General features: G+C 38.7%; 5 protein-coding genes and 1 long non-coding RNA gene across 12 annotated transcripts; 1 reads left to right on the top strand and 5 right to left on the bottom strand.

Annotated features, from left to right (window-relative positions):
- Positions 1-102: 102 nt before the first annotated feature.
- On the bottom strand, positions 103-10,174 carry msh5 (mutS homolog 5). 6 transcript variants are annotated; one of them, XM_067601527.1, is made up of 26 exons: positions 10,091-10,174; positions 9,643-9,756; positions 9,421-9,544; positions 9,194-9,274; positions 8,843-8,896; positions 8,601-8,722; positions 8,351-8,460; positions 7,940-7,975; positions 7,500-7,582; positions 7,357-7,402; positions 6,413-6,551; positions 6,166-6,228; positions 5,941-6,069; positions 5,765-5,837; positions 5,519-5,628; positions 5,266-5,346; positions 5,075-5,162; positions 4,880-4,947; positions 4,184-4,302; positions 3,964-4,090; positions 3,371-3,520; positions 2,919-2,993; positions 1,512-1,658; positions 1,123-1,260; positions 770-843; positions 107-683 (listed from the first exon to the last, which is right to left on the bottom strand). In XM_067601527.1, exons 2-26 carry the CDS (start codon positions 9,742-9,744, stop codon positions 563-565), a joined length of 2,460 nt encoding a protein of 819 aa, XP_067457628.1. In that variant the 5' UTR covers positions 9,745-9,756; positions 10,091-10,174; the 3' UTR covers positions 107-562. The 6 variants fall into 6 exon arrangements, with proteins under 6 accessions (XP_067457630.1, XP_067457628.1, XP_067457627.1 ...); XM_067601526.1 differs by lacking the exon at positions 10,091-10,174 and adding an exon at positions 9,960-10,047; XM_067601525.1 differs by lacking the exon at positions 10,091-10,174 and adding an exon at positions 9,913-10,000.
- LOC137191458 (uncharacterized) lies at positions 9,480-23,317 on the top strand. Its single transcript, XR_010930404.1, has 3 exons — positions 9,480-9,647; positions 22,973-23,114; positions 23,232-23,317. It is a non-coding gene; the product is annotated as an uncharacterized lncRNA (long non-coding RNA).
- On the bottom strand, positions 9,960-14,562 carry si:ch1073-228j22.2 (SPRY domain-containing SOCS box protein 2). The gene is made up of 3 exons (XM_067601531.1): positions 12,922-14,562; positions 11,498-12,326; positions 9,960-11,372 (listed from the first exon to the last, which is right to left on the bottom strand). The coding sequence occupies exons 2-3, from the start codon at positions 12,243-12,245 to the stop codon at positions 11,242-11,244; spliced, it is 879 nt and encodes a 292-aa protein (XP_067457632.1). The 5' UTR covers positions 12,246-12,326; positions 12,922-14,562; the 3' UTR covers positions 9,960-11,241.
- Positions 14,669-19,461, bottom strand: LOC137191455 (H-2 class II histocompatibility antigen, A-U alpha chain-like). 2 transcript variants are annotated; one of them, XM_067601538.1, is made up of 5 exons: positions 17,219-19,461; positions 16,443-16,661; positions 15,957-16,220; positions 15,577-15,858; positions 14,669-15,466 (listed from the first exon to the last, which is right to left on the bottom strand). In XM_067601538.1, exons 2-5 carry the CDS (start codon positions 16,504-16,506, stop codon positions 15,345-15,347), a joined length of 732 nt encoding a protein of 243 aa, XP_067457639.1. In that variant the 5' UTR covers positions 16,507-16,661; positions 17,219-19,461; the 3' UTR covers positions 14,669-15,344. The 2 variants fall into 2 exon arrangements, with proteins under 2 accessions (XP_067457639.1, XP_067457638.1); XM_067601537.1 differs by having other exon boundaries at positions 16,443-16,523.
- LOC137191452 (H-2 class II histocompatibility antigen, E-S beta chain-like) lies at positions 18,251-21,425 on the bottom strand. The gene is made up of 5 exons (XM_067601533.1): positions 21,269-21,425; positions 20,795-21,061; positions 20,411-20,692; positions 20,017-20,130; positions 18,251-19,488 (listed from the first exon to the last, which is right to left on the bottom strand). Exons 1-5 carry the CDS (start codon positions 21,408-21,410, stop codon positions 19,463-19,465), a joined length of 831 nt encoding a protein of 276 aa, XP_067457634.1. The 5' UTR covers positions 21,411-21,425; the 3' UTR covers positions 18,251-19,462.
- LOC137191454 (H-2 class II histocompatibility antigen, A-U alpha chain-like) lies at positions 22,434-25,004 on the bottom strand. Its single transcript, XM_067601536.1, has 4 exons — positions 24,091-25,004; positions 23,594-23,857; positions 23,214-23,495; positions 22,434-23,103 (listed from the first exon to the last, which is right to left on the bottom strand). Exons 1-4 carry the CDS (start codon positions 24,194-24,196, stop codon positions 22,982-22,984), a joined length of 774 nt encoding a protein of 257 aa, XP_067457637.1. The 5' UTR covers positions 24,197-25,004; the 3' UTR covers positions 22,434-22,981.
- Between the last annotated feature and the right edge of the window lie 2,105 nt (positions 25,005-27,109).

The following is a 27,109-nucleotide window of genomic DNA, read 5'->3' as shown; positions in this document are numbered from 1 at the left end:
TTGTTTTATTTTCTTATTTATTATTTGTTACATGTTTGAAATAAAAAAAAGGAAAAAACTGCTTAAAGTGATGCAGAAAGGACAACAACCACATAGTGAAGGAAAATCAGCAGCTTTACAGGATTTTTGTACATTTTGTTCTAACTTTATTTCTTCTTATTAGTTCTAACTTAAAAAACAATATTTAGATGATGACGGCATGAAAGTTAGTAATTTAAATTTGTCTTAGATTAGATTTGTCTATAATCTAACTGAAGAGCAAATCAGTTTGTATCATATTTAATATTTTGTAAATACAGTATTTAAATTGAACAAAACATGAAAAAAATGAGCTTGGTATGTTCTATGCAACAATTTAAACCTTTGTAACAAGCACAAAATGTTTTTGTGCTACAGCGTGTTTACCCATAAAAGAATTCTTGTCAAGTGTTTAGAAACATGCAGCCAAATGCCTACCACCTCAGCTTGCTTTTCCCCAAATGCAAATAAAAACTTGAGGGACTGACTGCACACACTGACCACAGAGCTATAGAAATATGTTTCAAGTTGCAGCACAAACAGTTCAGCTGCGGCTGAGCGGCTCCCCAGCAGAGGGCAGAAGCTCCTCTTTCATGAAGCCCTGAAGGTCCAAATCTTTGTCCTCCAGGTCCAGGCTCAAGAACTTCTCCACCACGGACCTGCACCTGTCAGGTACACAAACATGTTCAACACACACTGCTCTGTACTGAAGGTTTGCTTTGCCATTCTGTGAAGTTTGAGTCAAACAAACCTGTTGGCCTGCTCATCTGATGACGCTTTGTCAATGCGTTTGACGGGTCTTCCTGTCCTGTAGAGTTCAGACACCTGACCAAACGCACGCCCACAGTCAGCTTATGTGAGCATGCTTCTTTGTGTGTGTGTGTGTGTGTGTGTGTGTGTGTGTGTGTGTGTTGGGTGTCTGTCCTTTCATGATTAATTGGGACGGCTTGTCCAATTGGGGACAAAAGCCGTGTCCCCACTTGTGAAAATGCTGATTTTTGGGTCAGTGGTTAAGGTTAGGGTTAGGGTAAGTCTCCAGGAAATTAATGTAAGTCTATGTAATGTCCCCAAAAGTGACCTAAGCAAACATGTGTGTGTCTTTACCTCCACTGCTCTCTGTACAAGGCCAGTTGGCAAACCTGCCAGTGTAGCAATGTTGGCAGCATAGCTGGACTGGCAGATCCCTTCCTTCAGTTGGTACAGGAACACTAACTCATCCCCATCCACTGCTGTCTCTAGAGTCTTAACACACACACACGGACCTATTAATACACAACCACATACACACAAAAATAACATACACATACTTCTAATGAGGTAAAACAGATCTGAAGTGGAGCCTCATTAGCTACTTGGGCATTTGGAAGTTTCCTCTGTCAACAAAACTCTACACCACATTAGTTTGCCATCATATAACTTCATTGTGCATTCACACAAGCGCTTCAGGCTACTTGTCATCATTGTGCAAGCTCAGTTAGAGTATCTCTCAGTACCAGCAGAGACAGCAGGTCAGAGGAGGGTAGCAGGCCTAGCTGCAGCAAACTGTGGAAGTTAGTAGCCAACAGGACGTGAGGGACATCTACTGCAGCTTTTCTCAGCCAATGAGAGATTGACGCAGCCAGCAAGGACAGCCCATCCACCTGAAGGGGAACATTAAACTGTTGGCTGTGTTTCCCAAGGATGAAGTTGCGATTGGATAAAGGTCTTAATTCAGGTTAAGCTGTTTACATAAACCCTTGATAGCCTGACAATGAGTTGCTGCCACAAATTAACCAATTAACAGAACATTCCTGCCCACTGTCTGCCCACCAGATGTCCCCTTTCTCTCTGAGAAAACAAGATATTATGAATACAAATGATCATATTCCATCACAATCTGTGATCTCCTGGATGCTAATGTTACTTCATCCTCATCAGTGACTTTGTATTGTCTGGCAATGGAAAAATATGCATCTTTATCATGCACATGCATACGAGAATGTAATTTTATGTGTATGTAAATATAGTCAACATTTTTTACTTTAAATGTGTTTTTCATAAATAGATAATTAGATATATTTGGAAGATACACCTCAGAGAAGACGAAACACCTCAGAGAGGAAGAAAACACCTCAACAGAACTTCTTCGTAACTCACAAACTCATTCAATTCATATTCAGCAGGCTACAGATTCTCCACAAAGGAGAGCTGTTCCCACCAACATGCACCACTCACAGGAGAGGAGAGGAACAGCAGCAGCAGTTTAGGTCTGCAGACGTCAACATGTTGATGTCGCCTCCTACAGGCAAAGAAAGCAATGGCTGTTGCAATTTTTAATACTTGCAGGTAATGAGTGTTAAAGCTGCCATTTCTTTCTCAGAGCTGTTGATCTTATGTCTTACTTTTAAGCTTGTACCACCAGAGAGAATGAGTTACACTAGCCTCCAGCAGATATTACTACAAATACTCAGATATAACAGAAATACAGTTGATCTTGTGGTAGTAAAACACAATGAATTTATGATTTATTTCCCTTTGTTGACATCTATTAACCTACTATGCTAATTTTATTCTAGGGTTTTCTTTTCCTTAAATAAAATATTGTTTGGACCCTTTCCTTCCCTCTCCAAAGTATGAACTCTGTAGCTGCTGTGCCTCAATTTCTAAAAAGTCATGATTCATTTCTTTGCCTGTGGATGGCGCACACTTGCACTTCTATATTTGCCTTCTAAACTGCTGCTGCTGCTATTTTCTTGCTGATGGGTGGCACATGTTGGGCTGAACTGAAGGTCTGTTCATGCTGCAGCTCTAAATTGGATAATACTGTCTGGGATTGGTTTCAGTTGCTTCACATTAACGGAACTGTGTGTCCTCGTTGTGTGTATGTGCATATGTATTTAATTCACAAAGCTTCTCCTTACAGTGTTAGTTCCTTTTCCAAATTCATCGATGAGAACTAATGAGTTGCCAGTACTGCTGTTGAGAGCCTGGGCCATCTGGAGAATACAGACACAAACAGTTATACTACACTTTATTGTTTTATTGTGTGTGTGTGTGTATGTGTGTGTGTGTGTGTGTGTGTGTGTGTGTGTGTGTATGTGATGGTGATGAATGTAGGCAGTAAATGTTTTTTAAAAAATGTCTTGACAGGTGGAGAGTGGGAGTGGAGCTGGAGGACAGTAGTATTGGAAGTTCATGTCTTTTATTTCCACGCCCACTCACTGACACACACACACACACAGACAGACAGACAGACACACACACACACACACACACACACACAGACAGACAGACAGACACACACACACACACACACACACACACAGAAGCTTGTGTGCATAAAAGTGTGTATGTGTGAGTGTGTTTTAGGTACCTGGTTGAGGTCTATCATGAAGGTGCTGAGGCCCACAGACACAGACTCTCTGCTCTGCATGCGGGCATAGATTCCATCCACCAGACCAATCTCTGCCTCCTTTGCTGGCACGTCAGAGCCGATCAGAGCCATATAAACAATAAGACCCACCTGCCAAAGACGGTTAAGTTAGGTTAAGTCAGAGCTGGAAAACAAAAGGTCACCAGTGTCACATCAGTGATTCAAGAAAGCAGCCTGGGGATGGATGGTAGAAATAGGGAAGATTCACATCCATCACAAAGTTCACGTCATCAGACAACTCAAAAAGATACTACACATTGACAAAATGACAGTATATCAATTTAATTTAATGACATTGATCGATGTAGTTTCGCTGATGTGAGGCATCCATGTCTGCTTGGTTTTGAGGCACATCCATATTATGAAGGGCCAAGTCAGACATATCTGAGATTTCAAAAATATAATAATTAAGACTTGGATGTTGACATGAGCACTATTTGGAAGTCGAAAACTCATTATTTCAATATCTCTAATATGACTTGACATAAACTCCTCCAGTTGAGTGTAAGATGAAGAAATTCTGACTGTCCTACCTGTTTGAGGTAGATGCTCTTTCCAGATGAGTTGGGTCCAGTGATGATCTTGACTCTGCCTTGTGACTCAGAGCTCTGGAGAGAGTTGGCCACAAACACAGGAGAGCACAACTCTAACAGCGGGTGTCTAGAAAATAAAAAAATCAGACATGTAGCACTCTTGTACAACACTCTTGAATCAAATACCACAAAAATATTGTTTTACATTAAGTGTGTTTACCTGCCCTGTGTGACTATTATCTTCCGGTGGTTGGCTAGCTTGGGTGAGGTGTAGCCGTACTCCTGGGAGGCGCTGCTCATAGCCATCAGACAGTCCAGCTCAGCAGTGAGATCCAGAACCTACACGATACACACATTAAACACATTGAATGTCCTGAAAAGATTTTTGTTTGACTAATGAAAGAGCAGTAAGCCAGAGCTCTAGTGTTGACAAGCCAGAACTCAACAGAGTTGTGCATGTGAATTGAGACAAAAGCTGTGTTTTAGCCATATTATCTTTTTTTACTGTAAAAACTATGAGACCTTATTTATTTTTCTTTTACATTAATTTAATTGAAAAGTTGCAATCTGCTAAATAGTTAGAAAATTCCCATCATAGCGACAACATTGTAAACATAATAATTCATCATTTGACCTAACAGTTCTCTCTGCACTCAAAAACAACAATTATATTTGCAGCTGCAGCAAATCCATCTATCATGAGACAAATATCACAGCACTGGAAAAGAACTTGTAATGGGATCAGGACCTGTTTCATAATTAAAATGAACAACACAACTAAAAGGAAAACTGACAGCTGATTACAACAAAATCCTCCTACACACATTAGCAATATTACTTCCATGCCAACAATCATATTGTTAGAGTGGGAGTCATGTTTTAAACACTTCATTTATGCTTATATATGGAAGTGCACCTTGTATAGGGAGGCGCTCCTCTCGAGGATTGCGTTCTGTAACTGAGTCATTACTGCCGTCTCCATGTCTGAGAAACAGGAAGTTTAATATCAGGAAAGTGAAGAATCTTGACAAGTGGATAGCGTTTGTTGTGGTTAAAAATGTCAGGTGCACAGCTATTAGGTAAATGTTCTGTTATTGAAAAAGTAAAAGACCTCTAATGTCACAGTGCAAGTCCCCTATGAGGTCGTCCAGCTCCTTGGTTCTCTGGCTGCGGTAGTGCAGACGATCCTCGGACAGAAACTAGCTCCCACACACACACATGGACATACATGAGCATGTGAACTTTTTTGTAGAACACACACAAACTAACAAAATGAAAATGCTGTAAAGATTAAACACAGACCATAAAATCAAGCCCTTCTATCTCAAAATCCTCTTTATCCACCATACTGGGCAGCCGAGGGACAGAGAGCAGGAATCCAATCTGTGAGGAGAATCAGACAATGATGTATGAGCACTGATGTGTGCGGTGCTCCAGAGAAACAATTTCCGCAACATCAGATAATAAGAATTCCACCAATAATATTGTATTCGTGGGCCGGATGTTTTTTGGAAACATATATCATTCAGGGCTTTTGTAGAGATAAATCTCAGACCAGAGGGATGTAGATGACACAGCAGGAGGGGATGCGAGCATCCAGATGCTCCAGCTCTCTCCTGGCAACGTCTGTCAGGAAGTCAGACAACCCCATCATCCTCCTCCTCTCTGACAGAGACATGGAACGTTGTTAAGACTTCTGATCGGCCACCATATAAACAGGCTCATAACATAAACATAGGCCTCTGATCAGGCTTTTCAACACTTGTTTAGTCAGTTTTATATCCAGTATGGTGGCACTTACTCTCATCAATGGCAGGGTCCACATTTGGTTTGATGGTGAAGCGTCTCTCGGCTATGCTGGTTTCAAAGTCCACCTACACGTCCCCCAATCAGAGGAGTTAAACTCCTTAACACTCAACATTGTGTAGTGTTGTTTAGTCTCAGATTTGCAGCTGTGTATTAATGTGAGTGTCTCACAATGCGGCTTATAAGAGAGGCGATGTAGTGGAGGTCATCAGAGAGCCCTTCACTGATGTCACGAAACAGCTGAATGGACTGAGGCAGGTGACGCACCGTGTCCCGGATACACACTGCACTGTACACTGTCTGAAACACACACACACACGCACAAACACCAACAAACCTCTTTCTACACACTTAACAGAGCTTGTCACATGGATGTGGTAATAGTGTTGGTCCAACCTTGTAGAGACTTTGCCAGTCAGTCACTTTGGTATGAGAGAGAGACATCCTGCGCAGAAGAGTCTACCACACACACACACACACACACACACACACACACACACACACACACACACACACACACACACACACACATAAACTGGCTTTAGGCGGATGATGATGTTAGTTTTCAGGTGGTGACTCAGTAAGCATGGTGGTAAATGGTCACAGATGTAGAAGGAAGGAGGTTGTTGGTAATAGTTATTACTGGGATGTTTCTGATGTTGCGCAGCGAGGACTGCAGGGTGCTCAGGGAGTCTGAGTTCCGAGGTGACGTGAAGAAACGAATCACTTCCTGTCTCCTTTGTAACACAGCCAGGTCCAGTGTTGGCCGCAGAAACCACTGGCTAAGACAGAGGAGGTTATCACTTACACTTTCAGTACCTCTACGACAGAGAGCAGTACAAACTACAGTAGGACATGTCAACTTCTAGTTTCTGACAGTATTTTGTATACAAAATGATAATTAAATGAATAAAAACATGACAGATTTATATAAATGTACATTCCCACAATAATTATAGCATGGATTTAAAATCAACACAATATCATTGGTTACAGTTCCAAAAACAGATGATGCATTATGTTAGAAAAGCTGACACATTTATCTTGTTGCCATAGATACAAGCAGCAGTAAATTTTCTGCTTAAATCGCAGAACAGCTGTAAATATGTGACAAGAATTTTATGTCATTTTTGTTACTTTGGTAGTGTTTGTTTCTAATGTTCCTAATAATAAATGTTCATTTATAAATGAATATGAATGAATATTATTTTATATGACCAGTTAGTTATAATTATATCATTGTTATATTTATTAATTATTGTCTTTTATGCATTATGAAAAGCATTTCCTCTGTTTTTTTTTTAAATAAGCTATAAATTTGCCCTGCCTAGTAGTAGTAGCCAGCCTTAGTAGTCATATTAATAGTAAAGGTGGTAGTAGTTGTGGTGATGTAGCATTACTAACGGTATCTGACATCAGTTCCCCATACCAAATGCTTACATTTGGCACAGCTATTATACAGCAGGGCAATAAAGGCACCAGTTAAGTTTAACTGATGTCTTAAAACACCTGTCTTTTGATTAAGTTAAGGCCTCTTCATTATTTTGTTGTCTGTGTGATTCGACCCTAGCAAGAGATGTTTCTCACCGTAGCAGTTTGGAGCCAAACTTGCACCTGCAGCGGTTCAATATTCCTACAACACACAATAATAGCAAGAGGTTGATGTAAACAGCATTACATTGGGCAGAGAAGTGATAAAATCCTGAAATTCAACAGTCTGAGCAACATACCGTAAAGACTGAGTCCTTCTTTTTCACCTGAATGCAGCTTGTACACCGATGGGTGAAGTTCTGATTTGAAGATCTGCAGAACGCTGAAACAAATACAAAATCCACAGTGATCTCTCGACCAAACTTTGTTTCTTTCTTCATGTTTTTGCTTGCATCACCTAATAATGAATCTGATTTGAATAATGTATTTTATACATAACAATTAATAATTTTATACAAAATAAAAAGAAAATAAAAAATAAGATATCACAGAACTAACAACTCATTATTTTGCATGTAATAGTTGAACTGTGTATTAAACAGCTGTACTGTAGATTTCAGTTATGGAAGAGGGAACAATTCATGAGAGACTCAGAAGATCAGTTTCAGCCTTTAGGGAAATACCTGTGTACTGGACAAAGATCATTAACGTAATAGAGTCTGTGCTAGAACACTCTTACCTGTAGGTGTCTCGGTCAATACACACCACACCTTTACTATATTGGGAAGAAACACAATGCACATTTCAGAGAAACAGAGATTCAAAGAGAATGAAAATTGTTCATTCATGGAAACGTCTGCATCACATTTGACGGGTTTGGTTTGATGATAGATAGAGAATAATAAGTATAATGTAGTAATGTAAAATGTAATACAGTAGATGTATAAATACCAAGAAAACACAATGCTGCAAATGCATGATTCACTGCTGCGTGTTTGACAGACTAAACATGTGTAGCTAAATACAGTGCAGTAAAAAGTCACTCATTGAAAAAACTCTTTCATGGTCCTCATTATGGAAAATGTGTAATCACAGTCCTGTGTGTGTGTGTGTGTGTGTGTGTGAATTACTACATTTATGTGTGTCTTACAGTGTGTAGGCGTGAAACTGTAGGATAGGAACTCCAACACTGCTGTCTTCCAGCTCCACTCCCACTCTCCTCCTGTCCAGACATTTTAACAGAGCACCCACTGCCCTCAGCTACCCAACACACATACACACACATACAAACACAAATGAACACACAAAAAAACAAGAAAATGATTGACAATTCGTGATCAGCTCTTGCAGAATGATGGACTGATGGATGAGATCATATGTAGTGTAGACAGCTGGCTCACCATCAGGAGTGAGTCGAAGGAGATACAGGAGGAGAGATAGGACATTTTGTCTCTCTCTGAAATTAAGGCAGACAGGAAAGGCAGATGGGCAGCAAGTAGCCTCTGCTTACCAACCTCCAGGCCTGCAACATTCAAAACTGATTCTAAATTAAGCCATTTATTGTGGAAAATCATCCATTTAATACAATCTTGCCTACAAATTGATGAGGATATTTGCATTTTATGAGTGGGTGTCTGTTTACCAAAGTCAACATATGGATAAGTAACCACCTCTGGTTTGTAGTCTGGGTTTGAACCTGGGATACAACAGAAATGAGTTTGAAATAAAAATAATAATAGTTAGTTTTGTGAAAGAAAAAGTTCTTATCAAAGAACTGGTTTCACATGATAGCACTGTCTCACTAGACTGTGCTCAGTAAAAGCCTTATAAAACTGTGTATTACATCACTGTTCTCTCTTATCACACTAACTGGCTGCAGTGTTGAGCATCTCTAATCTCACATCATTCCCTTGACCCAGAAACGTCTTGTCTCTCACCACTTCAAAAACAAAAAAAGCACAAATCCCCTGGTGCATTTTCTCCCAGGGCTCACCCAGTTGTTGCAAGAAGCGGGTCATGCAGCGCTCCTGCTTTGCACTGGTAAGAATGACATGGGGACAAACCTCCTGGATGACTACACAACAGAAATAAGAGAAACAGAGGAACAAAATGAAAACACAAGTGTCAGATTATAGACAAGACAATAATTTTTTGAGCTATTAAAAAACACCTCATCCAATTTGGGGAAGAGACTGAGTTAATGGCTGATGCACTGTTTACCTCTGGCCAGCAGGCGGAGCTCGTGGTTGTCAGGAGTGTCTACCATGTAGTGTAAAGAGGAGTCTTTACTGTCATAGAAACAAAGACCCAACTGGCCATGCTGTGCCAAAACACTCAGTAAAACCTAGGAATAAACAGAGACAGACAGGAGTTTGCATGTCAGTGCTGCAGCCCAGTTAGCTGCTGGTGATATGTGAGGTCTGAGCTGGACTCCTAACTTACCTCAGGTGAGTCTTCCTCCTCTTCTTCATCACCACTTAGACCAGCAGGACCGAAAACTTCCCCTCCTCCTCCTCCTCTTCTCAGACTTCCCAGTGCTGCCATGAAGACTTATTTCTGCATAGGAGCAGTCAAATTAAGCTAGTAATGGTAATTTGACTGTATAAAAAGGGCACAATATGTAAACCTACAGACTTTTAGCTAGCTATCTAAGATTAAATGTATTCAAGTTAAGCGCCATTTAGCTAGGCTGGCTATTTTAAGCTAGCTTACTTTAGCCATAATAACAGTCCCGTCTCTTTTAGTTAGCTAACACTTACATGATAGGCTGGGGCTTTTATAAGTAAAGCCAACAAGCCGTATGTATCGAAAAAAAAGTCCGACTTATAACTGAAAGGAGGGCGATAAAATATTTTTATCTGTGGTAGCGGAGAGCTAATGCTAACGTTACCCCTTTAAAAGCGCTACTTGGCGCGCCCGTTCCGTTGCCATGACAACAGGTGTCTTGTTAAATGTCCATCTTGTTGACGTCATCAGTTATTTACTGATCTTCATTAGTTTAACAGACCTGCACAAACAAAACTTAGTCAGACTTTGTATTAGCTTTGACGAAAACAACAATAACTAAAAGAAAAAGTAGGATGGGAAGAAACAGTGGACTGTCCTGGTGACCTGCAAAGGTGGAATATAAAAAAGTAGTATTTTATTGACTAAACAATTAATTGAGAAAAAAATCGGCAGATTTATTAATAATGAAAATAATCCTAAATTGCAGTCCTATAGTAGATCATAACTAGATTAGTATTATAGTTATAATTACAATAGAAACTGCAATGGAACAGCAGTAATGACAACAAGTTATAATATGAGTCATTTATTTTATACACAATGAAAGAAACAGTCAGATACAACAACATTACCCCCCAAAATCCCAAACTTTCCCCCCAGTGAGCTTTATGTTAAAGCAATAAATAATAATAAATACACTTATCATATAGTATGCACATAATATTTCATATAAAAGAAAACATAAATTCTTGGTACATCGCAGTGATTGACAAAAGGTTTCTGTCAAGGAGCTGGGTGAGTGGAGCAGGTGGACCCAAACGCAGAGACGGTAGGCAGGGAAAATCCGATGCAGATATTTTTAATGAAAATGCAAAAAGTCACAGGAACATTGAACAAAAGCAGACAACTTGACAAAGACTGAACTGAAAACTGGACTATAAATACACAGGGAGTGATTGCAAATGAAACACAGGTGAGGTAAACGAGACACAGGTGAGACACATGAAATAATCAAACACAGGAAGCAAAGTGACCAGACACAATGAAGAAATATTTCAAAATAAATCAGGAACAACACACAAGGGAACAGAGAAAACCAAAACCAGGAAACACATGCAACACAAATGAAAGAATCCCTCAAAAAGTCCAACTAAAACAGAAAAGGTCTGAGGGCATCAGAAGGATAACAAATCCAAGGAAGTCAAAAGAACAAAAACACAAGGAGTCCGAAAAAAACACACAAAAGTCCATCCAGGGTGTGACAGTTTCATATTGTGTTTGTGTGTAAGTGTGTGAGTGTACACTAAGAGCACATTATTGAGTAGAAAGCAGGTAGCGCTGGAGAAAAGGGGGAAGAGGCAGTTTGTCAGTTTGATTCTGCCTCTGTTGCCCTAAAGACTGACGAATGGAGAGTCCACATAAAGCCATCAGGGCGGGCGGATCACCTGAGAAGGAGAGAGAAAGAAAAACTAAATTAGTTTATAGTTTGTGTTTTATAAGTTACAGTAACCATCCTCACTGTCACTGCTATTCTAACTGAGACAGATTAGTGTGAAAACATGACACTCACGTGTGGCACCGTTCAGGTATCGTAGTCGTATGCTGGCGCCTCCTCTCACACTGCTCACCGCTGGGAACAGCTCCACCCCACGAGGAAGGTCTTTAAAAGCAACGCCCAGGAAGCTGCCATCAACAACAAATCCCAGAGTGCCTGCGTCAGCGTCCAGGACCAGCAGGACGCGCTCAGGGATGGGGAGAGGTGTCTCTGCTCCCTCTGTGTCTTTCAGGATATGTGAAGTGAAAGACCTACAATCCTCCTGAGTCTCAGTGTGACACCTCCTCCTCTCTCTGGGGTACAGTCCCAGACTCTGTCCATTATACCAAAACTGATTGGTTTTGAGTTCCCAGCCCCAGGACTGCGAGTCTCCGCCCACCAGCACCTTGTACCCCGAGGCCTGCAGAGGACAGTTCTGCCTGGAAATACCCACGACAGCGTGACTCCCTCTGTGGCCGGGGCTCCACACCACCTCCCAGACATGAAGCCCACTCTTCACCCCCTTCTCTGCCCTCACGGCATCACTGCTCCGCTCGACAGGTGAACGTGTCACTTCATGTTTGCAGGCAGAGAGCAGGAGGTGAGGAGAGCGGTGGGCTGAGCTCCAGTGTGAGCGACTATCTCCCAAAGCGACTGGGGGGGAGCTCAGAATGACCATGAGACGAGAGGAGGTTGGGACAGCCAGCGAACATAAAGCTGATGAAGATGAAGGAGGGCTGTCAGCTGTCCTGCTGTACAGCCAGACGGACAGTGAGAGACCCATCAGTGGGAACAGTCTGCAGAGCTGAGCACAGGATACACACGGGCTCGGTCACCACTGCCTCTGTCAGGTGTCGTCAGAGAACTGTTGAGAAGAAAACCAACAAAACTCTAAGTTTAACACAGAAAAATACATGATTAATACTTCAGTAAGGAAATGGGATTTTAGGCAAAATGGTCTCTGTCATATTGTTACATATAACATATTATACTAAAAGTTAATTATTACTGATGCATATAAACAGCATTGTAATGTAGCTGGCCCAGGTGGAGTTAAATCTAGATATTTATATACCGTTGGTGGATTTAATTTACATTTTTTATGCTCATTATAGGTTTAAAAAATCCTGATCTGCAATAGTTGTCAGTGTGGATTAAAAGGTGGGTAAAAGGTACAATATTTCCCTCTGAAATCTAGTAGAGTAGAGGTATACAGTAGCCTCAAATTAAAACACTCAAGTCAAGCACAAGTACACCATAATTGCACTGAGGTACAGTACTTGAGTACATATTACAGTGCAGCATTCATGTGGAGATTATTATCAAGGAAAAGAATAGAGAAACAAATCAGCAGATAAATAACCAAAGACAGACATTTTAAAAAAGTTTCAGGTTCCTTCACCTGTTGGAGCAGCTCATAAAAAAGCTCACAATAAATCTTTGTCTCGTTTCCATCTTACCAGCTGTTTTGTTGACTCCTTCCCTGTTGTCTGCTGGATAGTTTCACTCTGCATCCGTCTGGTTTATAACAGACTCTTATCAGACGTCTTGTGCGTGTTATCGCTGCTCGGTATCGTAGCCGCTCCGTCCACTCCGGTGTTTTGGGACGACCTCCGGGACGGGAACAGCACAGTCCATCATTTCAGTCTGACGCCACACAGATCTGTAGTTACAAGGACGAGAGGTCCATGACGTGTTTGTAAACTGGTGCATCAAACACGGTGAAAAACAAGATACAGCCACTGTTAGATCACAAGCTGTCATCAGTTTTCCTCCATTTATCCAACCTGAATTTATTTATTTTTTAACGCGTTCTGTAATGAATGTAAACATAAATGGCGAAACATAAGAAGAGGATCAAACTCGGGCTTTTAATTAATAAGAAGATGAAAATGAAATAGAAGCCAAAGCGGCTCATTATTCCGGACAGCGCAGGCGCAGTGTTGAGTTGAGTGTATGCCCTCAACGCTGACTTGCAGGCAGTGGTGGAAGGTACTGTACTTAAAGATTCCCCTCCACTCAAAAGTATGTTTTTCTTCTTGTTCTTACAGTTGGGTGTTTGAGCTCCACTGTGCAGGGTTTGACACTAGAAGGCTGTTTTCACATTCATCTGCTGAAAATGGAAAGTTTCTCTGTGTTCATTGAAAACCCAATTTTAAAAGGTGGGCCTATGAGCATGATTTGTGACGTCACAAAGAGTTTGGAAGCCAGTCGTGGTCCAGTATGCAACTTAAAAAAGTGTGATGTGGAAATTTGAAGCCTCCAGTGCACAAACACTAAGGCTGAAATTATACTTTCCGTGTCTGTGAGTCCGCTAGGGTCCGCATGAATTTCGTCATCAGAGGGTGTATGCGTAGGCTCTGTGTGGACATCCACGTATGCACAATTGTATCTGCACGGATCTTTCTGTATGGTCACAGTGCTGTGTTTCTGTAGACAGTGATCTACTATGCATGTGTGGAATGTGTTCTCCAAGCAGAACCCAGAAGGTAATATAAACAGAACAACTACCTGTCCGCGGTGTCCGCAGCTGTCTGTGTACGCATCCGCATGGGAGTATAAATAAAGCTGACAATTGAACATCTTGTATACCAACAGTTAACATCATGTGTTTTCATTTAAATTATGGAAAAAACAGGGCTTCACATGCTCAAGAAAGGACTGAAATCACTCATTTGTGGGCCTCATAGTGGCTCAGGGGTCATAAACATTGATTATTTATGTTTTCTTCCCTTACGCTGTGAATCATTGACCTAACCTAATGAGAGCCTCCACACTACATGATATCAAGCCAACGATGGCCAGATCCTGCTGAAAACTAAAATCTGCATTATAAACGACAGCAATTATTTTATCCAGTGTTGTAGGGTTTAGCAGAGGACAACCCATGCAGCATGTGTGAAGCCCCACAGTGCCCCAAAACAAAGAAGTCTTTGTTTTGTTGCCTTTTTTTGTCTTCTGTGAGAGTTAACCTTTCTTATATCATGTCCTGACTCTTCCCCTCCTCATATTGCTCATGAGTATCAAACCAGGCCTGAGTGTCCCCGTCAACAAGGTTGCCCTTGTCTGTAAGACTACACTGAGGGCTTAAATACCTGATGGTTAGGTTGATGAGAGCAGTGATAAAAGTAGGTCACAACATGTATTGTAAGTATGTACAAGGGAAACAGGTTTTATTGAGATCTTAGTTTTTATTTGTCATCACAGCTTTGAACTTTTAGTCCCATCAAGTTGTAAAGTCATGTATATGACTATATACAATTAAGGAGTATGTAGAGTGAAGATGAGGAGAATGAGTCATCTGAGGATATAGCAGCACACTTACAGTTTGCATCCAGTTCATGAATGAGCCAATTAATTCTGTTGAATATAGTAATTACAGATTGATCAATCTTTATTCGTCGCTAGCTAGACTCTTCTCCTCTGTAGTTCCCTGGTGGTGGAACGAGTTACAAAACTCTGTTCAATCTGCAGAGTCTCTCTCAATCTTTAAGAAAAGACTAAAGACCCAGCTCTTTCACGAATACCTCTGCACTTGATGGACTGAAGAGAGAAAAAATAAAAAACGAAAAAAAAAAAGAACTGCTTCTATGCAATCTATGCACTCTATTCATTGCCTCTGTGCACCACCTGTTGGCATCAACGTCCTATCAGATTCAAACTTAGCTTTATAGTACTTACTCGTGTTGTTCTCTCCTGACTAGATCCCTGCTTGTGCTTTATCAGCTCTCAGATGTACGTCGCTTTGGATAAAAATTTCTGCTAAATGAAAAATTGTAATTGTAATTGTAGTGGTATCTCCATACTGCTCCATTCTACTCCGTTCAGCATGTACAATCAATCATCATCAAATTAATGTGTATATCTCTCTTAGAAAGGAAAATTAATTTCCATAGCATCCCTTGAAAATTAAAAATACTCCAGCTGCGATCCCCAACGAGCCCAGAGTCAGGCCCACTCCACAGTAAACATCTAGTCCAAGACTGGGATGACTGAAGTCAAGTTCTGTGGAGGAAGTAAGAAAATATCTATTATTACAGACACAAGAAAGTGTTTCACAACAAGTCATTATATTATTTTCATATTTAAGTGTCTTTACAAGATGAAACAATCACCCCAGATCCTTGTTATAGGTCTCTCCAGGGCTGAGTGCTCCACTGTGCAGCTGTAAATGTCTCCCTCCTCTGGTGTGAATGTCAGGGTTGAGAACTGGTGGAAGGTTTGCTCATAATTGGGATAATATCGACTCAGCGACACCCCCTCCGACACTGGACGGCCATTTTTGGTCCAGCTGACATTGATGTTAGGCGGGTAGAAATGATTCACAAAGCAGACGAAGCTGTTTTCAACACCCAGCTGAACATCTTCAGAGGGGTAGAGGACAACCCCAGGAGGGTCTTTGGTGGGTCAAAAGACAAATAAAAACCTTCATTTGTGTTTCATACATCAGAAATGAATGTTTACGTTAATACAACATACAGTATAGATTCCTTACCTTTTTCTTCTGGTACGTTTTTCTCTTCCGCTGCTAAGAAGTTCACCAATACTGAACACGCCTTCTTGTTTTTCAAAGCATTTTTATATAAATAAAGAGTCTTAAAAACTTCACTAGGGTCAAGAATCATAAATTTGGGCACAGTGTATACAATGGCTTGTCTCATGAAATCCACGTATAAAATCTCCTCAGCATCAAATGTAAACTGTGCCTCAGTTGTGCCATTCTCAAAGCAGCCCACCAAATAGACAACTTCATGCGGGACTGAAACACAATACAATAGAAAAAAAGAAATTAATAAATGTATCGGTAAAAACCTGTAACAACAAAAAGCTAATCTGTCTAATCTTAATCTGTTTTTCTTTCAGACATCTGAGTTATCCACAGAAACTCTCAGGTGAAAAGCCTATCTCATATTTTCATGCTTCCATAAATTTACTCTTAATCTTACTATACCAGACTAGTACATTTGAAACTCATTCTTACTTTGTGAAAAGGCGCAGAGGGTGTTGAGCATCAGGACTATAATAGCAGATCCGAAAATTTTCATTGTTGTAGTCTCTCAATCTGCACAGAACAATAAGGTTTATCTGTCATTATCTTTGTAGCATCCTCAGTTAGAATGATGGCCAACTCTCAAACTGATGGTTCATGAGGACTTTATTGCCAATACACAGTGCTGTATTCACGAACACACTGTAAGAGCTGAGTAGGATAACAAAAAAGCTGTGATAATACTGCAGATTTCAATAATCACACAGAAAAACAAACATTTATAATGAACTGAAACAAAATAAGACTTTAAATAGAACAATGTCCATAAGTTAGTGTCCTGCAGTCTATTTGCTTCATACATTAAAACACGATGAGACCAGTCCAGGTTCTTATCCACTGAACCAAAGTCAGGAAGTGCACAACGGGAAGCTATACTATTTAAATTAACCTTGCCATCTGTACATTTACTCGATGAATACAAAACACGCAACCGTAGAAAAATAGTTAGACCATGCTACAAATTACACACAAAATGCAAATTATTCACAAGTAGATTCACAATTATTTTCATTAGTTTATTCTTATAAAAGCTTATAAAAGTGTTACCAGCCTCCTGGGCAAAAGTCTAGGCTAAACTAGTGGCTGAAATGTATGTGTATAACTTCCTCACTACCCACTCAAAAAAGTAAATACACAAAACGTTTTTACATGTGAACCATTACAACCATTACCATTACAACATTTCTTACAGCATACAAAAATCATACCTTGTTCGCTGTCCAGCAAGGTCTTAGAGTTTTCATCACAAGAAGAACATTTTCACAACCAAACACTTGAATTATTTTGCTCTTGTCTGCCAGTTCCCTTACATCCGCTTTTACAAAGCAGGGTGGGGAAAACTTGCCCTTCAAAATAAAAGCCCAAATCGATGTCAAAAAATGTATATAAAAATAGAAAATGATTAAACCTAAAATAAAACCAACACTAGATCAAAGGTGAACATTGCAACTTGACAGTCATTATAAAGGATCATTTACATACCTTTTGCCAGTAAGGAACTCAGACACCAATCACATGACCAGACTGTGTGTACAACAAAGTCATAAAATTGTGTCCTCGGTCAATAATCACTGACGTGTATCCAAGTATTCTTGAGTTACCAAAAGTGCACTGTTCTATAAAATCCTTTTATAGAAAGAAGAGCTTAACCAGAGTATCTGTGTTATTTAGCTTTAATAAATATTGATGTTAAAACAGCAGTCCAACTGGTTTTGGCAGCTGCTGAGAAATGACAGTGTGCATAAATAAACTGTAAATTATGATAAAAACAGGACTTTCTGTACTCAAGAAAGGACTGAAATCACTCATTTGTGGGCCTCATAGTGGCTCAGGGGTCATAAACATTGATTATTTATGTTTTGTTCCCTTACGCTGTGAATCATTGACCTAACCTAATGAGAGCCTCCACACTACATGATATCAAGCCAACGATGGCCAGATCCTGCTGAAAACTAAAATCTGCATTATAAAAGACAACAATTATTTTATCCAGTGTTGTAGGGTTTAGCAGAGGACAACCCATGCAGCATGTGTGAGGCCCCACAGTGCCCCAAAACAAAGAAGTCTTTGTTTTGTTGCCTTTTTTTGTCTTCTGTGAGAGTTAACCTTTCTTATATCATGTCCTGACTCTTCCCCTCCTCATATTGCTCATGAGTATCAAACCAGGCCTGAGTGTCCCAAGCTACAAGGTTGCCCCTTGTCTGTAAGACTACACTGAGGGCTTAAATGCCTGATGGTTAGGTTGATGAGAGCAGTGATAAAAGTAGGTCACAACATGTATTGTAAGTACAGAGGAAACCACAGAGCTCTGAGGTTTTATTGAGATCTTAGTTTTTGTCATCACAGCTTTGAACTTTTAGGCCCATCAAGTTGTAAAGTCATGTGTATGAATATAGACAATTTAGGAGTCTATGTAGAGTGAAGATGAGGAGAATGAGTCATCTGAGGATATAGCAGCACACTTACAGTTTGCATCCAGTTCATGAATAAGCCAATTAATTCTGTTATATATAGACATTACAGATTGATCAATCTTTATTCCAGCCTTAAAGTTTTATAAATGATCATAAAGACTAAACATAATGTACACATGTGCTTACAAAAGAGTTCAGACAATAAATAAAAGTTATGCATATATATATATATATATATATATTGATCCACTGCATTCCTGATATTTAATATTGGCACAAAGATGAAAAATAAAGCTCAGAGGACGATAAATGGTTTTGGTGGGTAAAATAATGACCAAATGATAGATAACTGGGCTGTTACATAAACACAACATACAACATCTGTGTAACCAGAAGACCAATTTTAGTTAAATTTTACTTTTCCTTTGATTAAACCAGCCATATTTGTTATGGTAAATAACAAACAACCATCTAGGCCGATGACTACAAAACATTTGTATAGAACTACAATACAGATCATTCAGTGCCTTTTAGTGAGTTTCATATTGAGGATCCCGTCCATCTCTCCTCTCGTGGAGCATCTGTTTTTCTTGATGACTCGGGGGTCCATACACAGATTCCATCTAGTGAGATACGCCTGTGAATTTTGGTGCAAACTAGCTTGACTTTAAAATAATCTTGAACATTAAGATAGTGGTGGTTTCTCCATAGTGTTGTGGACCTCAAGCATATACAATCTGTCACTTTCCACCTAATTCTAATCTATGGAGATGAGCAGTCCTCAGAGATAGGGTCTGTTTTTTAGTTTATTTGCAACCTTTTTGGCTCTTAGGTCAGATTCCTCATGTTTGGTGCAGGGTCCCATCGATCCACAGATTTTGTAGGTTCTCTCATTTCATGGGACCTTTGAGTGTTGCAAAGATAGTTGATTCCAGTAGAAATGTTCATATACTTGAAGTCATTTATACCGGATTATGTAATTAGTGTAACTTATATTATAAATATTTTCAAGTTTCAGGTTGTCCCAACTTTATTGTCTCAACTTGTTGGCACCAACACTCGCCCTAGAAGAAAAAGAAAGAAAAATGAAATGCCATTTCAGAGTCATGAATAGCTGATTTACATCACAATAATTTGGTGTTGAAGTGTTAACAACTGGACTGTTTAATTTTCTAGGCTCTGATTAAGATGTGGAAATAATTGCGGGTTGTGTTGACTCATAAGCTTTATGATTTAAAGGATAATGAAATAATACATCAATGACAGAAATGCATTCATGGAGGGACGTCCATGAGTGATGTTATGTAACAGCATTTTTCAGGTTATAATACTGAATGTAGAATGGCATCAAAAGCAGTTTGTGTCTGTTTGTGTCTTCATAGTCTTAAAACATGCAATGACACAAATTGCAGATACAGTGACATTTTTTCTACAGTCTTTACCTCAGCTGCCAATACTTGAGGCTTAAAGAAGCTTGTTCTGTTATTTTTTTGGTTAATTTGGTCCATTTTCACATCAGTAGTAATTACAAATTAGGAAACAAAATAGAAAGAAACAGAAACCATTCATGTTAATTTGACTTCATCTCTTACCAGTAGTTCTCCTTTTGTAGTAGCAAATCAGCCCAACAATGAAAAAGACAAGACCCACCAGCAGCCCGGCTGTCCCGATAGCAATCTTATTCCTGTTTGAGTCAGGCATGGGGTCTGAAATCACATGAAGACCACATTAAATCAACATACTATACATTGATTTAAGTCCTTGATATAGAATTTCTCTCCTTCATACCAACACACGACACATACTGTATTTCAACTGGCTTTACTGTATGTGAAGACGTCATTATGTCATTTAAAATGTATCACAGATACATTTTGAGGTCCAAGAATGATTTTTGCTCTAGTAACATTTAAGTTAAATCAATCTATGCTGTCACACCTTATAGTTCCTGCCACACTTCACGTGTCCACATGCGCACTCTCTTACCCCAGTCATAAAACTTTGGCTCCATGAGGCTGGCATGTTCCACCATGCAGGTGATCGTCTCTCCATTTATGGGTGTATATTCCAGATATGAGTGGGTCTGGTAGAGCCAATTCCCATTTGACAGCTCCTCAGTGGACGTCACATCAGATGTCACCTCCTTTCCATTCCTCAGCCATGTCACTCTGATTAGTTTGGGGTAAAAGTCGTTCACGCTGCAGACGAGCATGCCTGGATGTTTGCTGCTCGCTGTCTTAACTGACCTCAGCTTGACAGTAGGCTCAACTGGAGGAAAATACCCAGACATAAAAGTTTGTCATGAAATATCACATCTTTAGTAAATCTGCTTATTATGCACCTGTCAATGCTGAAAGTCACCAAAATCACCTGCTCTCAATAAGGCATCAGATAATAGTGGGATGCTTGTTTTGCAGGACTCTGTGTTCTTTCTTTCCTGTTTCAAAAAAGCTTCGTTTTTGTTGAGGCCATCTGCAATTTCCTTTGCTTTCTCTGTGTAGCCGACATATTTTCCCAAAGTGCTGTTGTATTGGGCCAGAAACACCTTGTTAAAGTAGATCTGCACCAGGTAAACAGCATCATGGCCATCGCTTGAAGCAAACTGGCAACGAACCAAACCATGAGCATAGAAAGCATCTGTAACATAAAGTCAACCAGTATATTAGTATCAATTGTAATTTTCTGTTTATCACATATTCTCACACCACAGTATCTGAAGTTAAACAGTTGTTTGGATTTCAAAGCTGTAATAATATGCAGTAACTTTTTTGTACTTTGGCTCTAGTGCCAGTTTGAACAGCAACACAAACAAACAATGACTTCTTCCATTTTAATGTTACTTACCCACTCTTGAAAATAACAGACACAATGGTGAAAAGAAGCTGAGAATACGCACGGTGTAAAACAAGAGATAATACATTTCAATTCGAAGCAGGTTGTTACTGCACTGCATGCAGGAAGTGAAACAGCAGAACTGCTCAACCATGGCGGTGGCATTTCCAGTTAGTCCTCCAAAGTAGGTGTGACATCCTGTATGTGGTGATTTGATTTCATAATCATTCTGCTGTTTGTGCTGTTTTATAACTCAGATACTGCTGTCATTGCATTTTAATTTATCTTTACTATATACAGATTTTGCCAAGCTTATACAAGCCAGACAAAAGTGTTGATGTTCTAGTAATCTAGTGTCCCATTTCACTGAAATTAATTATGTGATTTGGAATTTGATTCAAATATTAATTGATTAATTTGTAAAGTATTTTAATTAATCTTGAAGGAAAGCATCATAATCCTAAAGTTACCTTTGTTGATTTGTTGCAGAAACTGAATGAATAATGAATCACACATGGCACAGTGATTGACCTTCACTGATTTATTTCATTTCTAAGCATTAGTGCTCACTGTAAAGAAAAAAGTGCAGGTGTCACAAATTACACATTCACATTTTACATACAGTAGTTACACAAGTTTATAAAGTGGATTTTATTAAATTATTCAGATCCTTTATTTAAGTAAAAGTAGCAATACCACACTACAAAAATACATTTTAAACAAAAATAAAAAGTATACCCAAAAAAAGAATGTAGAATTTAAACATCATTTTTCCAAACAAATATCAAAGTGGTGAATAACAGTGAATCAGTGTAATTCATGGCAGTGTTTGAATAAACAAGATTGAAATAACTTAGAGGGCAAAGAAAAAACAACAGTAAATATATCAAAAGAAATTAAATTAAATGTTTCTTCAGACCAACTCTTTTGTATGGAAGCCCATTTCTGCCAGTAAATGGTAAGAAAAATGTCCATGGTACTAATTCAAAATTATTAAATAAAAAAGTAAAAATTAATAAGTGATCATTTTGACTTTTTATCTCACAATGTTGACAATTTAACACAGTCAACATAGTAGTCATAGTCAAAATTCAAATGTTATTATCATGACTTTTTCTCTTCAAAATCATGAGATAAAAAGCCACAATTATGAGATGTGAAGTCAAAATTTTGAATTTTTATCTTTATCTCTCATGACTTTAGCAATAATTTTGACTTGACTTCACTTACCATGAGCAATTTTTAGAATGATCATGACTAACTTTTATAAAAAAAAAAAAAAAATCCCTATAACTGGCAGAAATGGGCTTCCATAATTTTGGCTCTTTTGCACTATTGTGATGCCAGAAGCTGCAGATTCAGACCTCTCATATTTCATGATGTTATGGTGCATGATTCAATTTAATTTCCACTCTTATTCTTCTATTGAATATAATCTGATATATGTACTGTTTATTAAGGTATATCCACACATAAATGACTAGTTGAATCATAGCTGCTGAACTGTTCTGTTGTGTTTTTCTTCCTTGTGGTGAAGAAATGTCCCTGAACAGTGCTTTTACATTTTACAGACTTGCACTTTGGTTCATGAATGAGCAATAAGACAGCAAAGTTTAGAAGATGATAATGGTGCACTCCAAAATCATATGTATTATCATAAGTTTTATGTATAATTTATGTGTATCATCATCAAATTTATGTGTATATCTCTCTTAGAAAGGAAAATTAATTTCCATAGCGTCCCTTGACAATTAAAAATACTCCAGCTGCGATCCCCAACAAGCCCAGAGTCAGGCCCGCTCCACAGTAAACATCTAGTCCAAGACTGGGATGACTGAAGTCAGGTTCTGTGGAAGAAGTAAGAAAATATCTATTATTACAGACACAAGAAAGTGTTTCACAACAAGTTGTTGTATTATTTTCATGTTTAAGTGTCTTTACAAGATGAAACAATCACCCCAGATCCTTGTTATAGGTTTCTCCAGGGCTGAGTGCTCCACCGTGCAGCTGTAAATGTCTCCCTCCTCCGGTGTGAATGTCAGGGTTGAGAACTGGTGGAAGGTTTGATCATGATTGGGATAATATCGACTCAGCGACATCCCCTCCAACACTGGGCGGCCATTTTTGGTCCAGCTGACATTGATGTTAGGCGGGTAGAAATGATTCACAAAGCAGACAAGACTGTTTTCAGCACCCAGCTCAACATCTTCAGAGGGGTAGAGGACAACCCCAGGAGGGTCTTTGGTGGGTCAAAAGACAAATAAAAACCTTCATTTGTGTTTCATTCATCAGAAATGAATGTTTACGTTAATACAACATACAGTATAGATTCCTTACCTTTTTCTTCTGGTACGTTTTTCTCTTCCGCTGCCAAGAAGTTCACCAATACTGAACACGCCTTCTTGTTTTTCAAAGCATTTTTATATAAATAAATAGTCTTAAAAACTTCACTAGGGTCAAGAATCATAAATTTGGGCACAGTGTATACAATGGCTTGTCTCATGAAATCCACGTATAAAATCTCCTCAGCATCAAATGTAAACTGTTCCTCAGTTGTGCCATTCTCAAAGCAGCCCACCAAATAGACAACTTCATGCGGAACTGAAACACAATACAATAGAAAAAAAGAAATTAATAAATGTATCAGTAAAAACCTGTAACAACAAAAAGCTAATCTGTCTCATTTTACTTAATCTGTTTTTCTTTCAGACATCTGAGTTATCCACAGAAACTCTCAGGTGAAAAGTCTATCTCATATTTTCATGTTTCCATAAATTTACTCTTATTCTTACTATGCTGTACTATACTATAGTACATTTGAAACTCATTCTTACTTTGTGAAAAGGCGCAGAGGGTGTTGAGCATCAGGACTATAATAGCAGAGCTGAACATTTTCATTGTTGTAGTCTCTCTACCTGCACAATAAGGTTTATCTGTCATTATCGCTGTTGCCAGTGAGGAACTCCGACAACAATCACATGACCAGACTGTGTGCAAAACAAAGTCATAAATTGTGTCCTTGGTAAATAATCACTGACCTGTATCCAAGTATCCTTGAGTTACCAAAAGTTCACCACTATAAAACAAGATCCTTTTGTAGAAAGAAGAGCTTGACCAAAGTGTCTATGCTATGTAGCCTCAATGAATGTGGATGTTAAAACAGCAATCCAACCGGTTTTGCAGGAAAAACCAAAATTAGCTGCCGAGAAATGACAGCGTGCATACAGTAAATAAACTGTATCTGCATCATTATCTGAGGAGTGTTAAATATGAGAAAATTTGAGAGAGTTGGGAAAAAAAACAGTTTTTGGCCTTCTAACAGTGTTGAATGGTTATTTTCCACTGCATATTTCATGCATTATTTTTTGAAGCAGCTCAGATCTTTATTTGATCCAATAAAATAATCTACAGTAGAGGTTCCCACACTATTTGGCGAACCCTAATCACAAAAGTGCATATGTAGACTATATGTAAGCTGTGAGCGTTTCATCCAAAGAGTGATTGATTCCTCTGAATAGTTTTACAGGACAAAAGAGGTGAAACTATCCAGCATCCAAAACATTTTAAAAAAACTAATATATCTGCCAATTTATCTTGTGACTTCTTGGTAGGCCACAACTCCCAGGTTGAAAGGCACTAACTAACAGTATTAAGGGTTGTGTGTGTTCTCTCAAAACATTCAAAATAAACATTTGTTGCCAAGAGATTGCCCAACAAGTGTTGCCATTATCGGTACATCCTGTGTGTGGAGACAAAACAATTGGCCAAGTCTTGCACAAAATGCTTTGGGCACAAATAGCAACTTAGAGCTATGAACACCAACTACATGACCATTTTTTGGTAACTCTTTATAATACAGCCCGTGTTTTACGGTGTAACTTCCCATCACTTGCCATGTAATTTCCCAGAACTTACAGTGTAACTTCCTCGTATGAATCCGTACATATAAAATACTTTCCGGTTCTTACTGGTATTTAAATGTAGGTGCAGCGGAAGAAAATGAAACAACGAGAAACAAGGGAGTAACAATTGGGGTTTTAAAGTGTAACTTCCCAACATTTACCATGTAATTTCCTGGAACTTAATGGTGTAATTTTCTTGTATGAATCAGTATGTTACATGTGTATATGTGTACTAAAATCAAATGTTTTTGCTCGTAGCAGTTATGACAATCATTATTTTATGCATGTGTGTTTGACAGGCAAGCTTCACCCACACTCAAGAGATTTATTATGCTTATGTCTTCTACTTCATTGTATGAATTTCAATAGAACAAGTCGAGAAATGGGTCTATACTTTTGAAATTTGGCTCCTAGCAGCCATGTTGGTCCAGCATTGCAGCAGCTCATAACAGGCAAACTTACCTCTCTCCAGTGCACAGCTATGAAAAGCTTGTATTGTCATCGGAGGATGAAAAAATAACAATACAGTAATGTAATAATATACATAGTATATCTTTAATTACACAATAATAAGGTACACAGGAAGTTATGAAAAATGATTTTATTCTTTAATTACACATAAACCACAACATATGTGCTGTTCTCCCAGTCTTACTCTGTAGGTACAGACTAGTTACAATATAAATATTCTATATAATTAATGTTATATTCTAACATTAATGGGCTCAGTGCATCGAGTGAAATGAGCTTTTATTCCCAAATCTAGAACATATTTTTTACTAACCAATGAGGTAGTGCTGGATAGTTGAGTCTATTATGTTATTTTCATCACGTCATCCTGGTCAAAACCTCAGCAAGGATAAATTTGGAGATGAAATAAAGAATGCTAAAAAAATTTCAGCTGAAGGCATTTCCAGAACTGTATCAATAAAGAAGGAATATTGCACTCATTTTGGCTCTTTTGACAGTACTTGTAGCTACTAGACTGTAATATTGTAAAACTGTGGCATACAACGCATCAGACCCACAATGACAACGGTAGACTGGCTTTGACTTGTAGGAGGTCTGAATATGACATTATCCCCCCAACCAGAACTTTTGGTCAATTTAATTAGATCAAACCAATTAAATATCGTCATGATCTCAAGATCATTATGTTATACTGTCATCTAGTGGTTTATAATGAAGGTTCTTCCTAAATAAAACCTTAGTTGTTGAAAGGAAATTGATGCATTAATTTGCTTTTCATGTGCTTATTATTGTAGTTAGAACATGTAGACAATAATTACAAATGAGACGGTGTTTACTGAGGAGGTTTTGGTTACACAAGGTGATGATTACTGTATTTATTTTAATCTGTGCTCATTTCACGTTAAAAACAGCAACTTTATGCACTAATTACTATTTTTGCCCCCAAAATTTAGTAAATGCCCCAATTTTTTAGACAGTGGGGGCAAAAGTCCCCCCCCAATTTTTTTTTATTTCCTACACTGCATACATTCATACATTTACATAAGACAAAGGGTCAAGGCTGTAGGTTTACTGATGAAGGAATGGAAACCAGTGCATAGGTTCCTCATGGTGTGATCAAATAAACAAGTAGAAAGACAAATAAAACAGATACAAAAAAGGCAAAAACAAGGCCACAGAGGGACAAAGAGTACTGACCTACTAGATGACTTTTGGAAGTGATGAGGGAATTATGGAGGTATGGAGTGAAATTATTGTTCAAAAACAAGAAAAGGAAAAAAGAAATTGATACTTTCAGCAGTTCTGATGTAGAATCAGACAAGAGAAAGAGCATTTGAATTGGAGATTTTCTTTTTAAGCATTTCTACCTCATAGTAGTGATGAAATAAATCTAGGACCAGTCTAATATTGCTTGCAATATGCCTATTCGATTGATAAATCAAATTGATTGTCACTCATCTATTATAAAGGTATTTGTAAG

This window comes from Thunnus thynnus, chromosome 10 (assembly GCF_963924715.1).
Source record: "Thunnus thynnus chromosome 10, fThuThy2.1, whole genome shotgun sequence".
Lineage (NCBI taxonomy): Eukaryota > Metazoa > Chordata > Actinopteri > Scombriformes > Scombridae > Thunnus > Thunnus thynnus.
This window is presented reverse-complemented; position numbering and strand designations above follow the sequence as displayed.

What these genes read in the sequence shown, in the direction of transcription:
- msh5 (XM_067601527.1), bottom strand. Translation starts at nt 9,744, where the DNA reads ATGGCAGCACTGGGAAGTCTGAGAAGAGGAGGAGGAGGAGGGGAAGTT. An exon ending in GTGTCATCTACATCCCTCTG is followed by an intron (nt 5,347 to 5,518) that starts GTCTGAGATTTA and finishes TTCTCCTCACAG; the next exon opens with ATTGGATTCCTGCTCTCTGT. An exon ending in CTGACCTGCTGTCTCTGCTG is followed by an intron (nt 1,261 to 1,511) that starts GTACTGAGAGAT and finishes GTGTGTGTTAAG; the next exon opens with ACTCTAGAGACAGCAGTGGA.
- si:ch1073-228j22.2 (XM_067601531.1), bottom strand. Translation starts at nt 12,245, where the DNA reads ATGGGTCTCTCACTGTCCGTCTGGCTGTACAGCAGGACAGCTGACAGC. An exon ending in ATACCTGAACGGTGCCACAC is followed by an intron (nt 11,373 to 11,497) that starts GTGAGTGTCATG and finishes TCTCCTTCTCAG; the next exon opens with GTGATCCGCCCGCCCTGATG.
- LOC137191455 (XM_067601538.1), bottom strand. Translation starts at nt 16,506, where the DNA reads ATGAAAATTTTCGGATCTGCTATTATAGTCCTGATGCTCAACACCCTC. An exon ending in CCTCTGCGCCTTTTCACAAA is followed by an intron (nt 16,221 to 16,442) that starts GTAAGAATGAGT and finishes ATTGTGTTTCAG; the next exon opens with TCCCGCATGAAGTTGTCTAT. An exon ending in ACCTATAACAAGGATCTGGG is followed by an intron (nt 15,467 to 15,576) that starts GTGATTGTTTCA and finishes CTTCCTCCACAG; the next exon opens with AACTTGACTTCAGTCATCCC.
- LOC137191452 (XM_067601533.1), bottom strand. Translation starts at nt 21,410, where the DNA reads ATGGTTGAGCAGTTCTGCTGTTTCACTTCCTGCATGCAGTGCAGTAAC. An exon ending in TCTGTTATTTTCAAGAGTGG is followed by an intron (nt 21,062 to 21,268) that starts GTAAGTAACATT and finishes TTTATGTTACAG; the next exon opens with ATGCTTTCTATGCTCATGGT. An exon ending in CTACAAAAGGAGAACTACTG is followed by an intron (nt 19,489 to 20,016) that starts GTAAGAGATGAA and finishes TTTTTCTTCTAG; the next exon opens with GGCGAGTGTTGGTGCCAACA.
- LOC137191454 (XM_067601536.1), bottom strand. Translation starts at nt 24,196, where the DNA reads ATGACAGATAAACCTTATTGTGCAGGTAGAGAGACTACAACAATGAAA. An exon ending in AAACGTACCAGAAGAAAAAG is followed by an intron (nt 23,496 to 23,593) that starts GTAAGGAATCTA and finishes GACCCACCAAAG; the next exon opens with ACCCTCCTGGGGTTGTCCTC. An exon ending in ACCTATAACAAGGATCTGGG is followed by an intron (nt 23,104 to 23,213) that starts GTGATTGTTTCA and finishes CTTCTTCCACAG; the next exon opens with AACCTGACTTCAGTCATCCC.